The sequence below is a fragment of the Silurus aristotelis genome, assembly GCF_946808225.1.
Source record: "Silurus aristotelis genome assembly, chromosome: 13".
Taxonomy (NCBI): domain Eukaryota; kingdom Metazoa; phylum Chordata; class Actinopteri; order Siluriformes; family Siluridae; genus Silurus; species Silurus aristotelis.
Window position 1 is genome coordinate 7,796,877 of NC_139586.1, and position 17,260 is coordinate 7,814,136.

At 41.7% G+C, this 17,260-nt stretch overlaps 1 protein-coding gene across 4 annotated transcripts; it reads left to right on the forward strand.

Moving 5' to 3' along the window:
- Positions 1–8,688: 8,688 nt before the first annotated feature.
- On the forward strand, positions 8,689–15,655 carry LOC310735531 (uncharacterized protein). Of its 4 annotated transcripts, none has more exons than XM_083558296.1 (12): positions 8,689–8,887; positions 9,216–11,981; positions 12,080–12,324; positions 12,989–13,157; positions 13,340–13,444; positions 13,571–13,611; positions 13,724–13,849; positions 13,944–14,039; positions 14,150–14,278; positions 14,790–14,829; positions 14,924–15,044; positions 15,140–15,655. In XM_083558296.1, coding segments are annotated over exons 1-12 (4,029 nt in total). In that variant the 5' UTR covers positions 8,689–8,886; the 3' UTR covers positions 15,330–15,655. The 4 variants fall into 4 exon arrangements, with proteins under 4 accessions (XP_083414422.1, XP_083414420.1, XP_083414419.1 ...); XM_083558294.1 differs by having other exon boundaries at positions 8,747–8,887; positions 9,870–11,981; XM_083558293.1 differs by having other exon boundaries at positions 8,819–8,887; positions 9,543–11,981.
- The last annotated feature ends 1,605 nt before the right edge of the window (positions 15,656–17,260 follow it).

Below are 17,260 nucleotides of genomic sequence, written 5' to 3' on the forward strand. Positions count from 1 at the left end.
CACAATATCACCAGAAATTACAACAATGACAACCACACCAGTTGTAGAGGAAACAACAGTGGGTCCAATAGTATCAACTACTCAGGCTACTACAGCTCTATCCACAGAGACAACATTACCAGGAGAAACAACACCTCTGACCACTACATCTGCTCCGCAGATAACAACCTTGCAACCAGAAATAACCTCCACCCAGCCTTTGGAAACAACAACTGGTGAAGAAACCACTCTTTCCCCAGAAATAACAACAATGCCAATTACAACTCTTCCAACCACCACCACTACCCAAGCACCAGAAGTAACAAGCACTGGTCCTTCCACAGAAACCACAATATCACCAGAAATTACAACAATGACAACCACACCAGTTGTATTGGAAACAACAGTGGGTCCAATAGTATCAACTACTCAGGCTACTACAGCTCCATCCACAGAGACAACATTACCAGGAGAAACAACACCTCTGACCACTACATCTGCTCCGCAGATAACAACCTTGCAACCAGAAATAACCTCCACCCAGCCTTTGGAAACAACAACTGGTGAAGAAACCACTATTTCCCCAGAAATAACAACATTGCCAATTACAACTCTTCCAACCACCACCACTACCGAAGCACCAGAAGTAACAAGCACTGGTCCTTCCACAGAAACCACAATATCACCAGAAATTACAACAATGACAACCACACCAGTTGTAGAGGAAACAACAGTGGGTCCAATAGTATCAACTACTCAGGCTACTACAGCTCCATCCACAGAGACAACATTACCAGGAGAAACAACACCTCTGACCACTACATCTGCTCCGCAGATAACAACCTTGCAACCAGAAATAACCTCCACCCAGCCTTTGGAAACAACAACTGGTGAAGAAACCACTATTTCCCCAGAAATAACAACATTGCCAATTACAACTCTTCCAACCACCACCACTACCCAAGCACCAGAAGTAACAAGCACTGGTCCTTCCACAGAAACCACAATATCACCAGAAATTACAACAATGACAACCACACCAGTTGTAGAGGAAACAACAGTGGGTCCAATAGTATCAACTACTCAGGCTACTACAGCTCTATCCACAGAGACAACATTACCAGGAGAAACAACACCTCTGACCACTACATCTGCTCCGCAGATAACAACCTTGCAACCAGAAATAACCTCCACCCAGCCTTTGGAAACAACAACTGGTGAAGAAACCACTCTTTCCCCAGAAATAACAACAATGCCAATTACAACTCTTCCAACCACCACCACTACCCAAGCACCAGAAGTAACAAGCACTGGTCCTTCCACAGAAACCACAATATCACCAGAAATTACAACAATGACAACCACACCAGTTGTATTGGAAACAACAGTGGGTCCAATAGTATCAACTACTCAGGCTACTACAGCTCCATCCACAGAGACAACATTACCAGGAGAAACAACACCTCTGACCACTACATCTGCTCCGCAGATAACAACCTTGCAACCAGAAATAACCTCCACCCAGCCTTTGGAAACAACAACTGGTGAAGAAACCACTATTTCCCCAGAAATAACAACATTGCCAATTACAACTCTTCCAACCACCACCACTACCCAAGCACCAGAAGTAACAAGCACTGGTCCTTCCACAGAAACCACAATATCACCAGAAATTACAACAATGACAACCACACCAGTTGTAGAGGAAACAACAGTGGGTCCAATAGTATCAACTACTCAGGCTACTACAGCTCCATCCACAGAGACAACATTACCAGGAGAAACAACACCTCTGACCACTACATCTGCTCCGCAGATAACAACCTTGCAACCAGAAATAACCTCCACCCAGCCTTTGGAAACAACAACTGGTGAAGAAACCACTATTTCCCCAGAAATAACAACATTGCCAATTACAACTCTTCCAACCACCACCACTACCCAAGCACCAGAAGTAACAAGCACTGGTCCTTCCACAGAAACCACAATATCACCAGAAATTACAACAATGACAACCACACCAGTTGTAGAGGAAACAACAGTGGGTCCAATAGTATCAACTACTCAGGCTACTACAGCTCCATCCACAGAGACAACTTTACCAGGAGAAACAACACCTCTGACCACTGCACCTGCTCCAACGATAACAACCTTGCAACCAGAAATAACCTCCTCCCAGCCTTTGGAATCAACAACTGGTGAAGAAACCACTCTTTCCCCAGAAATAACAACAATGCCAATTACAACTCTTCCAACCACCACCACTACCCAAGCACCAGAAGTAACAAGCACTGGTCCTTCCACAGAAACCACAATATCACCAGAAATTACAACAATGACAACCACACCAGTTGTAGAGGAAACAACAGTGGGTCCAATAGTATCAACTACTCAGGCTACTACAGCTCCATCCACAGAGACAACATTACCAGGAGAAACAACAACTCTGACCACTACATCTGCTCCGCAGATAACAACCTTGCAACCAGAAATAACCTCCACCCAGCCTTTGGAAACAACAACTGGTGAAGAAACCACTATTTCCCCAGAAATAACAACCTTGCCAATTACAACTCTTCCAACCACCACCACCACCGAAGCACCAGAAGTAACAAGCACTGGTCCTTCCACAGAAACCACAATATCACCAGAAATTACAACAATGACAACCACACCAGTTGTAGAGGAAACAACAGTGGGTCCAATAGTATCAACTACTCAGGCTACTACAGCTCCATCCACAGAGACAACTTTACCAGGAGAAACAACACCTCTGACCACTACATCTGCTCCGCAGATAACAACCTTGCAACCAGAAATAACCTCCACCCAGCCTTTGGAAACAACAACTGGTGAAGAAACCACTATTTCCCCAGAAATAACAACCTTGCCAATTACAACTCTTCCAACCACCACCACCACCGAAGCACCAGAAGTAACAAGCACTGGTCCTTCCACAGAAACCACAATATCACCAGAAATTACAACAATGACAACCACACCAGTTGTAGAGGAAACAACAGTGGGTCCAATAGTATCAACTACTCAGACTACTACAGCTCCATCCACAGAGACAACATTACCAGGAGAAACAACACCTCTGACCACTGCACCTGCTCCAAAGATAACAACCTTGCAACCAGAAATAACCTCCACCCAGCCTTTGGAAACAACAACTGGTGAAGAAACCACTATTTCCCCAGAAATAACAACATTGCCAATTACAACTCTTCCAACCACCACCACTACCGAAGCACCAGAAGTAACAAGCACTGGTCCTTCCACAGAAACCACAATATCACCAGAAATTACAACAATGACAACCACACCAGTTGTAGAGGAAACAACAGTGGGTCCAATAGTATCAACTACTCAGGCTACTACAGCTCCATCCACAGAGACAACTTTACCAGGAGAAACAACACCTCTGACCACTACATCTGCTCCGCAGATAACAACCTTGCAACCAGAAATAACCTCCACCCAGCCTTTGGAAACAACAACTGGTGAAGAAACCACTATTTCCCCAGAAATAACAACATTGCCAATTACAACTCTTCCAACCACCACCACTACCGAAGCACCAGAAGTAACAAGCACTGGTCCTTCCACAGAAACCACAATATCACCAGAAATTACAACAATGACAACCACACCAGTTGTAGAGGAAACAACAGTGGGTCCAATAGTATCAACTACTCAGGCTACTACAGCTCCATCCACAGAGACAACTTTACCAGGAGAAACAACACCTCTGACCACTACATCTGCTCCGCAGATAACAACCTTGCAACCAGAAATAACCTCCACCCAGCCTTTGGAAACAACAACTGGTGAAGAAACCACTATTTCCCCAGAAATAACAACCTTGCCAATTACAACTCTTCCAACCACCACCACCACCGAAGCACCAGAAGTAACAAGCACTGGTCCTTCCACAGAAACCACAATATCACCAGAAATTACAACAATGACAACCACACCAGTTGTAGAGGAAACAACAGTGGGTCCAATAGTATCAACTACTCAGGCTACTACAGCTCCATCCACAGAGACAACATTACCAGGAGAAACAACACCTCTGACCACTGCACCTGCTCCGCAGATAACAACCTTGCAACCAGAAATAACCTCCACCCAGCCTTTGGAAACAACAACTGGTGAAGAAACCACTATTTCCCCAGAAATAACAACATTGCCAATTACAACTCTTCCAACCACCACCACTACCCAAGCACCAGAAGTAACAAGCACTGGTCCTTCCACAGAAACCACAATATCACCAGAAATTACAACAATGACAACCACACCAGTTGTAGAGGAAACAACAGTGGGTCCAATAGTATCAACTACTCAGGCTACTACAGCTCCATCCACAGAGACAACTTTACCAGGAGAAACAACACCTCTGACCACTACATCTGCTCCGCAGATAACAACCTTGCAACCAGAAATAACCTCCACCCAGCCTTTGGAAACAACAACTGGTGAAGAAACCACTATTTCCCCAGAAATAACAACCTTGCCAATTACAACTCTTCCAACCACCACCACCACCGAATCACCAGAAGTAACAAGCACTGGTCCTTCCACAGAAACCACAATATCACCAGAAATTACAACAATGACAACCACACCAGTTGTAGAGGAAACAACAGTGGGTCCAATAGTATCAACTACTCAGGCTACTACAGCTCCATCCACAGAGACAACATTACCAGGAGAAACAACACCTCTGACCACTGCACCTGCTCCAAAGATAACAACCTTGCAACCAGAAATAACCTCCACCCAGCCTTTGGAAACAACAACTGGTGAAGAAACCACTATTTCCCCAGAAATAACAACATTGCCAATTACAACTCTTCCAACCACCACCACTACCCAAGCACCAGAAGTAACAAGCACTGGTCCTTCCACAGAAACCACAATATCACCAGAAATTACAACAATGACAACCACACCAGTTGTAGAGGAAACAACAGTGGGTCCAATAGTATCAACTACTCAGGCTACTACAGCTCCATCCACAGAGACAACATTACCAGGAGAAACAACACCTCTGACCACTACATCTGCTCCGCAGATAACAACCTTGCAACCAGAAATAACCTCCACCCAGCCTTTGGAAACAACAACTGGTGAAGAAACCACTATTTCCCCAGAAATAACAACCTTGCCAATTACAACTCTTCCAACCACCACCACCACCGAAGCACCAGAAGTAACAAGCACTGGTCCTTCCACAGAAACCACAATATCACCAGAAATTACAACAATGACAACCACACCAGTTGTAGAGGAAACAACAGTGGGTCCAATAGTATCAACTACTCAGGCTACTACAGCTCCATCCACAGAGACAACATTACCAGGAGAAACAACACCTCTGACCACTGCACCTGCTCCGCAGATAACAACCTTGCAACCAGAAATAACCTCCACCCAGCCTTTGGAAACAACAACTGGTGAAGAAACCACTATTTCCCCAGAAATAACAACATTGCCAATTACAACTCTTCCAACCACCACCACTACCCAAGCACCAGAAGTAACAAGCACTGGTCCTTCCACAGAAACCACAATATCACCAGAAATTACAACAATGACAACCACACCAGTTGTAGAGGAAACAACAGTGGGTCCAATAGTATCAACTACTCAGGCTACTACAGCTCCATCCACAGAGACAACTTTACCAGGAGAAACAACACCTCTGACCACTACATCTGCTCCGCAGATAACAACCTTGCAACCAGAAATAACCTCCACCCAGCCTTTGGAAACAACAACTGGTGAAGAAACCACTATTTCCCCAGAAATAACAACCTTGCCAATTACAACTCTTCCAACAACCACCACCACCGAATCACCAGAAGTAACAAGCACTGGTCCTTCCACAGAAACCACAATATCACCAGAAATTACAACAATGACAACCACACCAGTTGTAGAGGAAACAACAGTGGGTCCAATAGTATCAACTACTCAGGCTACTACAGCTCCATCCACAGAGACAACATTACCAGGAGAAACAACACCTCTGACCACTGCACCTGCTCCAAAGATAACAACCTTGCAACCAGAAATAACCTCCACCCAGCCTTTGGAAACAACAACTGGTGAAGAAACCACTATTTCCCCAGAAATAACAACATTGCCAATTACAACTCTTCCAACCACCACCACTACCGAAGCACCAGAAGTAACAAGCACTGGTCCTTCCACAGAAACCACAATATCACCAGAAATTACAACAATGACAACCACACCAGTTGTAGAGGAAACAACAGTGGGTCCAATAGTATCAACTACTCAGGCTACTACAGCTCCATCCACAGAGACAACTTTACCAGGAGAAACAACACCTCTGACCACTACATCTGCTCCGCAGATAACAACCTTGCAACCAGAAATAACCTCCACACAGCCTTTGGAAACAACAACTGGTGAAGAAACCACTATTTCCCCAGAAATAACAACATTGCCAATTACAACTCTTCCAACCACCACCACTACCCAAGCACCAGAAGTAACAAGCACTGGTCCTTCCACAGAAACCACAATATCACCAGAAATTACAACAATGACAACCACACCAGTTGTAGAGGAAACAACAGTGGGTCCAATAGTATCAACTACTCAGGCTACTACAGCTCCATCCACAGAGACAACATTACCAGGAGAAACAACACCTCTGACCACTACATCTGCTCCGCAGATAACAACCTTGCAACCAGAAATAACCTCCACCCAGCCTTTGGAAACAACAACTGGTGAAGAAACCACTATTTCCCCAGAAATAACAACATTGCCAATTACAACTCTTCCAACCACCACCACTACCCAAGCACCAGAAGTAACAAGCACTGGTCCTTCCACAGAAACCACAATATCACCAGAAATTACAACAATGACAACCACACCAGTTGTAGAGGAAACAACAGTGGGTCCAATAGTATCAACTACTCAGGCTACTTCAGCTCCATCCACAGAGACAACATTACCAGGAGAAACAACACCTCTGACCACTACATCTGCTCCGCAGATAACAACCTTGCAACCAGAAATAACCTCCACCCAGCCTTTGGAAACAACAACTGGTGAAGAAACCACTATTTCCCCAGAAATAACAACATTGCCAATTACAACTCTTCCAACCACCACCACTACCCAAGCACCAGAAGTAACAAGCACTGGTCCTTCCACAGAAACCACAATATCACCAGAAATTACAACAATGACAACCACACCAGTTGTAGAGGAAACAACAGTGGGTCCAATAGTATCAACTACTCTGGCTACTACAGCATTATCCACAGAGACAACATTACCAGGAGAAACAACACCTCTGACCACTACATCTGCTCCGCAGATAACAACCTTGCAACCAGAAATAACCTCCACCCAGCCATTGGAAACAACAACTGGTGAAGAAACCACTATTTCCCCAGAAATAACAACATTGCCAATTACAACTCTTCCAACCACCACCACTACCCAAGCACCAGAAGTAACAAGCACTGGTCCTTCCACAGAAACCACAATATCACCAGAAATTACAACAATGACAACCACACCAGTTGTATTGGAAACAACAGTGGGTCCAATAGTATCAACTGCTCAGGCTACTACAGCTCTATCAACAGAGACAACATTACTAGGAGAAACAACACCTCTGACCACTACATCTGCTCCGCAGATAACAACCTTGCAACCAGAAATAACCTCCACCCAGCCTTTGGAAACAACAACTGGTGAAGAAACCACTATTTCCTCAGAAATAACAACATTGCCAATTACAACTCTTCCAACCACCACCACTACCCAAGCACCAGAAGTAACAAGCACTGGTCCTTCCACAGAAACCACAATATCACCAGAAATTACAACAATGACAACCACACCAGTTGTATTGGAAACAACAGTGGGTCCAATAGTATCAACTACTCAGGCTACTACAGCTCCATCCACAGAGACAACATTACCAGGAGAAACAACACCTCTGACCACTACATCTGCTCCGCAGATAACAACCTTGCAACCAGAAATAACCTCCACCCAGCCTTTGGAAACAACAACTGGTGAAGAAACCACTATTTCCCCAGAAATAACAACATTGCCAATTACAACTCTTCCAACCACCACCACTACCCAAGCACCAGAAGTAACAAGCACTGGTCCTTCCACAGAAACCACAATATCACCAGAAATTACAACAATGACAACCACACCAGTTGTAGAGGAAACAACAGTGGGTCCAATAGTATCAACTACTCTGGCTACTACAGCATTATCCACAGAGACAACATTACCAGGAGAAACAACACCTCTGACCACTACATCTGCTCCGCAGATAACAACCTTGCAACCAGAAATAACCTCCACCCAGCCATTGGAAACAACAACTGGTGAAGAAACCACTATTTCCCCAGAAATAACAACATTGCCAATTACAACTCTTCCAACCACCACCACTACCCAAGCACCAGAAGTAACAAGCACTGGTCCTTCCACAGAAACCACAATATCACCAGAAATTACAACCATGACAACCACACCAGTTGTATTGGAAACAACAGTGGGTCCAATAGTATCAACTGCTCAGGCTACTACAGCTCTATCCACAGAGACAACATTACTAGGAGAAACAACACCTCTGACCACTACATCTGCTCCGCAGATAACAACCTTGCAACCAGAAATAACCTCCACCCAGCCTTTGGAAACAACAACTGGTGAAGAAACCACTATTTCCCCAGAAATAACAACATTGCCAATTACAACTCTTCCAACCACCACCACTACCCAAGCACCAGAAGTAACAAGCACTGGTCCTTCCACAGAAACCACAATATCACCAGAAATTACAACAATGACAACCACACCAGTTGTAGAGGAAACAACAGTGGGTCCAATAGTATCAACTACTCTGGCTACTACAGCATTATCCACAGAGACAACATTACCAGGAGAAACAACACCTCTGACCACTACATCTGCTCCGCAGATAACAACCTTGCAACCAGAAATAACCTCCACCCAGCCATTGGAAACAACAACTGGTGAAGAAACCACTATTTCCCCAGAAATAACAACATTGCCAATTACAACTCTTCCAACCACCACCACTACCGAAGCACCAGAAGTAACAAGCACTGGTCCTTCCACAGAAACCACAATATCACCAGAAATTACAACCATGACAACCACACCAGTTGTATTGGAAACAACAGTGGGTCCAATAGTATCAACTGCTCAGGCTACTACAGCTCTATCCACAGAGACAACATTACTAGGAGAAACAACACCTCTGACCACTACATCTGCTCCGCAGATAACAACCTTGCAACCAGAAATAACCTCCACCCAGCCTTTGGAAACAACAACTGGTGAAGAAACCACTATTTCCCCAGAAATAACAACATTGCCAATTACAACTCTTCCAACCACTACCACTACCCAAGCACCAGAAGTAACAAGCACTGGTCCTTCCACAGAAACCACAATATCACCAGAAATTACAACAATGACAACCACACCAGTTGTATTGGAAACAACAGTGGGTCCAATAGTATCAACTACTCAGGCTACTACAGCTCCATCCACAGAGACAACATTACCAGGAGAAACAACACCTCTGACCACTACATCTGCTCCGCAGATAACAACCTTGCAACCAGAAATAACCTCCACCCAGCCTTTGGAAACAACAACTGGTGAAGAAACCACTATTTCCCCAGAAATAACATCAATGCCAATTACAACTCTTCCAACCACCACCACTACCCAAGCACCAGAAGTAACAAGCACTGGTCCTTCCACAGAAACCACAATTTCACCAGAAATTACAACAATGACAACCACACCAGTTGTATTGGAAACAACAGTGGGTCCAATAGTATCAACTACTCAGGCTACTACAGCATTATCCACAGAGACAACATTACCAGGAGAAACAACACCTCTGACCACTACATCTGCTCCGCAGATAACAACCTTGCAACCAGAAATAACCTCCACCCAGCCATTGGAAACAACAACTGGTGAAGAAACCACTCTTTCCCCAGAAATAACAACATTGCCAATTACAACTCTTCCAACCACCACCACTACCGAAGCACCAGAAGTAACAAGCACTGGTCCTTCCACAGAAACCACAATATCACCAGAAATTACAACCATGACAACCACACCAGTTGTATTGGAAACAACAGTGGGTCCAATAGTATCAACTGCTCAGGCTACTACAGCTCTATCCACAGAGACAACATTACTAGGAGAAACAACACCTCTGACCACTACATCTGCTCCGCAGATAACAACCTTGCAACCAGAAATAACCTCCACCCAGCCTTTGGAAACAACAACTGGTGAAGAAACCACTATTTCCCCAGAAATAACAACATTGCCAATTACAACTCTTCCAACCACTACCACTACCCAAGCACCAGAAGTAACAAGCACTGGTCCTTCCACAGAAACCACAATATCACCAGAAATTACAACAATGACAACCACACCAGTTGTATTGGAAACAACAGTGGGTCCAATAGTATCAACTACTCAGGCTACTACAGCTCCATCCACAGAGACAACATTACCAGGAGAAACAACACCTCTGACCACTACATCTGCTCCGCAGATAACAACCTTGCAACCAGAAATAACCTCCACCCAGCCTTTGGAAACAACAACTGGTGAAGAAACCACTATTTCCCCAGAAATAACATCAATGCCAATTACAACTCTTCCAACCACCACCACTACCCAAGCACCAGAAGTAACAAGCACTGGTCCTTCCACAGAAACCACAATTTCACCAGAAATTACAACAATGACAACCACACCAGTTGTATTGGAAACAACAGTGGGTCCAATAGTATCAACTACTCAGGCTACTACAGCTCCATCCACAGAAACAACATTACCAGGAGAAACAACACCTCTGACCACTACATCTGCTCCGCAGATAACAACCTTGCAACCAGAAATAACCTCCACCCAGCCTTTGGAAACAACAACTGGTGAAGAAACCACTATTTCCCCAGAAATAACAACATTGCCAATTACAACTCTTCCAACCACCACCACTACCGAAGCACCAGAAGTAACAAGCACTGGTCCTTCCACAGAAACCACAATATCACCAGAAATTACAACAATGACAACCACACCAGTTGTAGAGGAAACAACAGTGGGTCCAATAGTATCAACTACTCTGGCTACTACAGCTCCATCCACAGAGACAACATTACCAGGAGAAACAACACCTCTGACCACTACATCTGCTCCGCAGATAACAACCTTGCAACCAGAAATAACCTCCACCCAGCCTTTGGAAACAACAACTGGTGAAGAAACCACTATTTCCCCAGAAATAACAACATTGCCAATTACAACTCTTCCAACCACCACCACTACCGAAGCACCAGAAGTAACAAGCACTGGTCCTTCCACAGAAACCACAATATCACCAGAAATTACAACAATGACAACCACACCAGTTGTAGAGGAAACAACAGTGGGTCCAATAGTATCAACTACTCAGGCTACTACAGCTCTATCCACAGAGACAACATTACCAGGAGAAACAACACCTCTGACCACTACATCTGCTCCGCAGATAACAACCTTGCAACCAGAAATAACCTCCACCCAGCCTTTGGAAACAACAACTGGTGAAGAAACCACTATTTCCCCAGAAATAACAACATTGCCAATTACAACTCTTCCAACCACCACCACCACCGAATCACCAGAAGTAACAAGCACTGGTCCTTCCACAGAAACCACAATATCACCAGAAATTACAACACTAACAAGTACACCGACATTACTCATTAGCACAGGTACTCCTGAGACAACAATTAGTATTGTAACTGGGCCAACTACTTTACCTCCCTCAACTGGCCCACAACTGAATGTCAGTACTACTACATCTGCAGCTTTGACATCACCACACGTATGTTGTTTTGTAAATGGAACAAATTTTCCATCAGGTAAGCTTTCATACATATATTTAATTACATTGTTGTAAATATATATTTTTTATTTACATTGACATTTTAATTTATATTAAACGTCTTCTATTCTTCAGAAACCATTATTTATAATGTAACCGATGGCTTCGGGTGGTGCTTTATTGCATACTGCAATGCCACTTGTGATGTTGAGACTGAGTCATATTCCTGTTTGACAACCCCTCCTCCGATTACCACCAAACCACACAGCACCACAGCATTTATTAGTACTCCATCCATACCTCCTACAAGTATTTCCACTGTTGCCACACCTCCTACAACTGTAACCCCATATTGTACTGGTCTTAATCCACCAAGAAAGGTAAACTTAAAACATTCCATCTCCATTTCCCAGCTTATTATAAATCTAATTATCTGTAACTACTTGTGTAAAAACATATTTAAACCTGCCAGAATCATTTGTAGTTTTAAGACAAGATTTGGATTAGTGAATAATGATTGTGACCGAATGTTACATCCTAGGGTCTAAAGAGTTAAATGCACATAAAACTGCAAATAAAATAACCAAAAAAAAATTCAAAGTACAACATTGTAGATACTATTTTTACTTACCAATGATTGATCTTTTTCTAGAATATTTTATGATCATTCTAGTTTTATTTGCAATAATCAAACAATTACTGGATGGGGAGTCCTGGAAGGTGGATAACTGCACCACTTTAACATGTACAAATGGCTCAGTCATCTATGAACCATACCATTGTAGCCCAGTTGAACAGATAAAGTGTGTAAATGGCCGAACACCTTTTAAGGTGTATGGTGAAACTGGCTGTTTAATCATTTCATTGTTTCATCATGATTATAAAATATATAAATCAAGTCTGCTTCAGGAATAATAGTAGCTGTCATAAAAATTATGTTTAAACAAGGTGTTTAATTATTTTATTTATTGTGTAAACCAAGAGCCTTCTACAGCCTCACAGCATTGTCTCTAATATACATACTTCTTTTTCTTTTTTTTTCAGCCCAATGAAACATGGCAAGTTGGTTGCCAACAGTGTGAGTGTGATGAGGAAAGCAAGAGCGTTCAGTGCAAACCAGTTGTGTGTCCAACCATTACGGTGCCCGTTTGTGATCGAGCTGGAGACGTGGTTGTCAACAAAACAGATGGCTGTTGTCAGAGCTATGAATGTCGTGAGTAATGTGGCACCAAGCATGTCATGGTTTCTGTACTAAAAAAAGCTTCCCTAATGCACCGAAAGAATCGTTTGACATATTAATATAAAATCATAGATATAAGATTTCTATAGATAACATAGATGATCAGATGCCTTTTCATCTTTCATTTGTGCATAATGCTATTTTTTTCATTGCAGAGTGTGATCCAAGTCAGTGTGTCATGACCACTATGAGCTGCCCTCTGGGCTTCACACAAGAGATAGAATCAAAAGCAGGAGACTGTTGTCCTACATACACCTGCAGTGAGTACATATGCACATAAATCACAAGATTCTAAAATAGATTTAAACTTGGACAACGTTAAAGTGTTGAACGTTAAAATTCTGAGTAAGTAAAATAAAAATAAACATCCACACAATTTTTTGTAGAACCAATGAAAGCCTGTGTGCAGAATGGAACAATATACCAGGTAAAGTGAGATCCAGTATTTACTCATATAAATTTTTTTGGACAGGGACTCAAAGTAATCTGTGCTTTTCTTGTATAATTTATCCTAACAATTATTCATGTGTTCTGTTTAGCCTGGTTCCCCCATGCCCAGTGATAATGTGTGTGACGAATGTGAATGTGGCTCAGTTGTGGATCCCAAAACTGAGCTTCTGACTCCAGTGTGCGTGGCAATGATTTGTAATTCGACATGTAATGAGGTAATGCGAGGTTCAAATGTGTTGAAAAATATGGCAGTTGTCCCCCCGCCCCCCCCAAAAAAATCTGAAAAATATCCACCTGTTTTTCTTTAAGGGTTATGAGTACAAGTCTGTCTCTGGCAAGTGCTGTGGAGAGTGTGTGAGGACGAGCTGTGTGGTCATGATCAATAATGTCCCAACGACCATCTTGGTGAGTGGAGTATCCTTGTAAATCTATCTTTTATCCGAAGTACCTGAGTAAACGCACATAGAATGTGAAGCATTTGACCTGTCCTGATGGCATTTGTAATTTGTCCACAGATTAACCAAACACTTTCCCCACCTGGAGATAAATGTGTGAAATACACCTGCCAAGATGTCAATGGTGAGCCCATGACCAAGGAAAGCAGAAAAACGTGTCCTAATTTCAACCCAGATATCTGTGTCCCGGTAAGAATCATATATACTTTTCCAAAATTAGACACAACAGCTATATTTATGATTAATAGTTAAAGTATGAGGAGGTGAATTCATTATTAAATGATCTTTAGGTCATTTTTACCTTGAATATGATATTTGTAAATGTCCTCGTTTGCCTGCGATCCCAAATAGTTAGCATGCTAGATAACTAGGAGAAACAAGCTCAGGTTCAGGACCAGTCTTGAAATCTCTTGGTATTTTCTTAGGCATTTATTTAACAGTCACAAAACCTGGAAATGTTTTGCAACATTTAAAGCAATTTTGTTCATCAGTAACAATAACGAATTATCTATATGGACATTCCATATCTGGTAAAAAAAAAAAAAAAAAAAAAAAAAACACTGCCATTTAATCACATTGACTTCATGGATGGTTAAAAATTATTTGCTAATGAGAAATACCACAAAAATAGATTTTTGTTCAATAGTCTGCTTTTTTGTGAAATTAAATGCATTTACAATGTCTGTCGCTTTTAAAACAGGGAACAGAGACATCTGATGCTGACGGTTGCTGTATGAGCTGTAAGTAAAAGCCACGGCTGCATATTTGTCTAAAAAATGCAATGTATTGGATTTTCCTTAATCTTGACCCTTGTCTTCTCTATTTACTCTACAGGTACTCCAAAGAGCGACTGTAACATCCAGAAAAACACTACTGTGCTGACACATGATAAATGCATAAGTACAACTCCGGTGGAGATCACTTCCTGCGGTGGATTCTGTGGCACATCTTCGATGTGAGTATGAGAATCAATTCTTAAAACGGAATTATCACACATCCAAGCAAAAGCTGAACGATTAAAGCGTCCTGCCTCTGTCCCACCTTTAACAGGTACTCTGCAGATTCTAACACATTGATGCACACCTGCTCGTGCTGTCAGGAGCAGCAAACCAGTAAGAAAAGTGTGGAAATGATTTGCCCTGATGGATCGAAGATCACATACACATATATTTACATCGACTCGTGTGGCTGCCAGAAAACCGAATGTACAGGAACGCAGGGACGCCGAAGGAGACGTTGAACTTTGGACCAGTCTTGAACCACGGAACGGCATAAAGCATGTTCATCTTTATCCATGACAAAAGATTTTATGATTTACTTTAAAGTATAGGTTTTCTCTTAAATAGTCTATGTAGTGTTTCTTCTCTTCTTCTTAGTTTTGCATGCAATAAGTTGTTAAATTAAGGAAAAACATTTTCACATTATATTATTATTATTATAATTATTATTATTGTAGGAATGTGTGTAATGCTTGTTAACACTGGATGTTCAACAAAGAAAGTGAAGGTGTGGAAGTTCTTCGTTTACTCTGTCTTTTAGCACTCAATAAACTACTGCAATTCAAAACTTTGGCCTGGTCCTGTGTATTTTTCCCCATTTCCCAGTTTTTCTTGTCAGGTCTGGTGTATTGTGTTTCAAATTTTCGTAGACTGAAATACCTGATTATTTATAGTGTTTTAAAACAATATACATACTGTTCTTATTAGATTAGATTAGATTAGATTAGATTAGATTCAACTTTATTGTCATTACACATGTACAAGTACAAGGCAACAAAATGCAGTTTGGGTTATCCAGAGTGCAATAACAGCAAGTGCAGGATATATAGTTTTTACATGAATTAACAAGTTAAATCAAATGAAATATAGACTATAAACAGTAATTTAAAGATGTATATGTACTATAAATGTAGTATACAGATGAATATATATGTACTAAAAACATAATATACAGATTAATATATATATATATGTGTACTATGAATATAATTACAGATAAATATAAATATATATGTGCTATGAACAATAATATACAGATGGATGGATATATATATGTATTGTGAACATGATATACAGATGCCTATTATTATACACAGAGAACGGGTAAATATACACTGGTGATATAAATATATATACAAATATTTATACAAATATACAAATATCCTGCTTTCCAAACAAAATAATCATTATGGGAGGAGCATACTGTCACACCTTGCCTTTCATCAGTTGCCTTGTAAACAATGCAGGTTAAACTCAAGCAGCACTCATTAGAATGCAGCACTTTACCTGAAAAAAGGTAATTCATTGCTCGGTTTCCAACGAATAATTGTAAAGTATAATTAGTTGCGGTAAGTGGGCATTCGCAAAACATTTTTCCAACCTGACTGGTTTATACAGATGCAATAAAATGAGGGCATTCATGGATTGTTTTACACAACAAACGCAAGACCTTCAAGCATGTGCAAGAAAAACTTAATTACACCTGCATTTCAGGAACAATTTACAGTTGTCATTAGTTTACACATATAAAATAAAACAATTGTGTCTTACTCTATACACATGGGCGTAAATCCCAGGGGGGAAGGAGGGAACATGCCCCCCCCATCCGAGGGTTGTCCCCCCCCAAAAAAGATTATCTAAAAAATATCGCACTCTCTATAGTAAACAATATATCTATGTATACCTAAATAATTGTGTAAGTAGAAAATGCATTTAGAAACAGTTGAGTTCCCCCCTCCCCTTCCTCACAGTGATTTGACCCACTGCCTGCGTTCCCAGTAGATCTCACCTACTCTACATACTCGAGTCTGGTGTGTGGCTGCGGCCCAATTAATGTTCAACTCTATTAACTAGGGTATTTTATTCACTTTAAATAAAGCTCTACTCATACATAAATTAGTTGCAGCAAAAATGCTGATTAGCGATGTAATTTTCCATGAATCTGCTATATAAGCGATTAAAATATGACTTATCTAGTTACGTTAGCTTGTTTACAATAGCTTGTAGAAAAGTGCACTGACACTAACACGCCAAAGTCGTTTCCCATGCAGTGTTTTATTTGGGACGACTTGGCATAATGTTAATTTAACAATAACACACAATTAGCATATTGTTTATCTATGCATTTACTAAATGAGCACTGTGCTACATCCGAACTGACCACACTGTAATT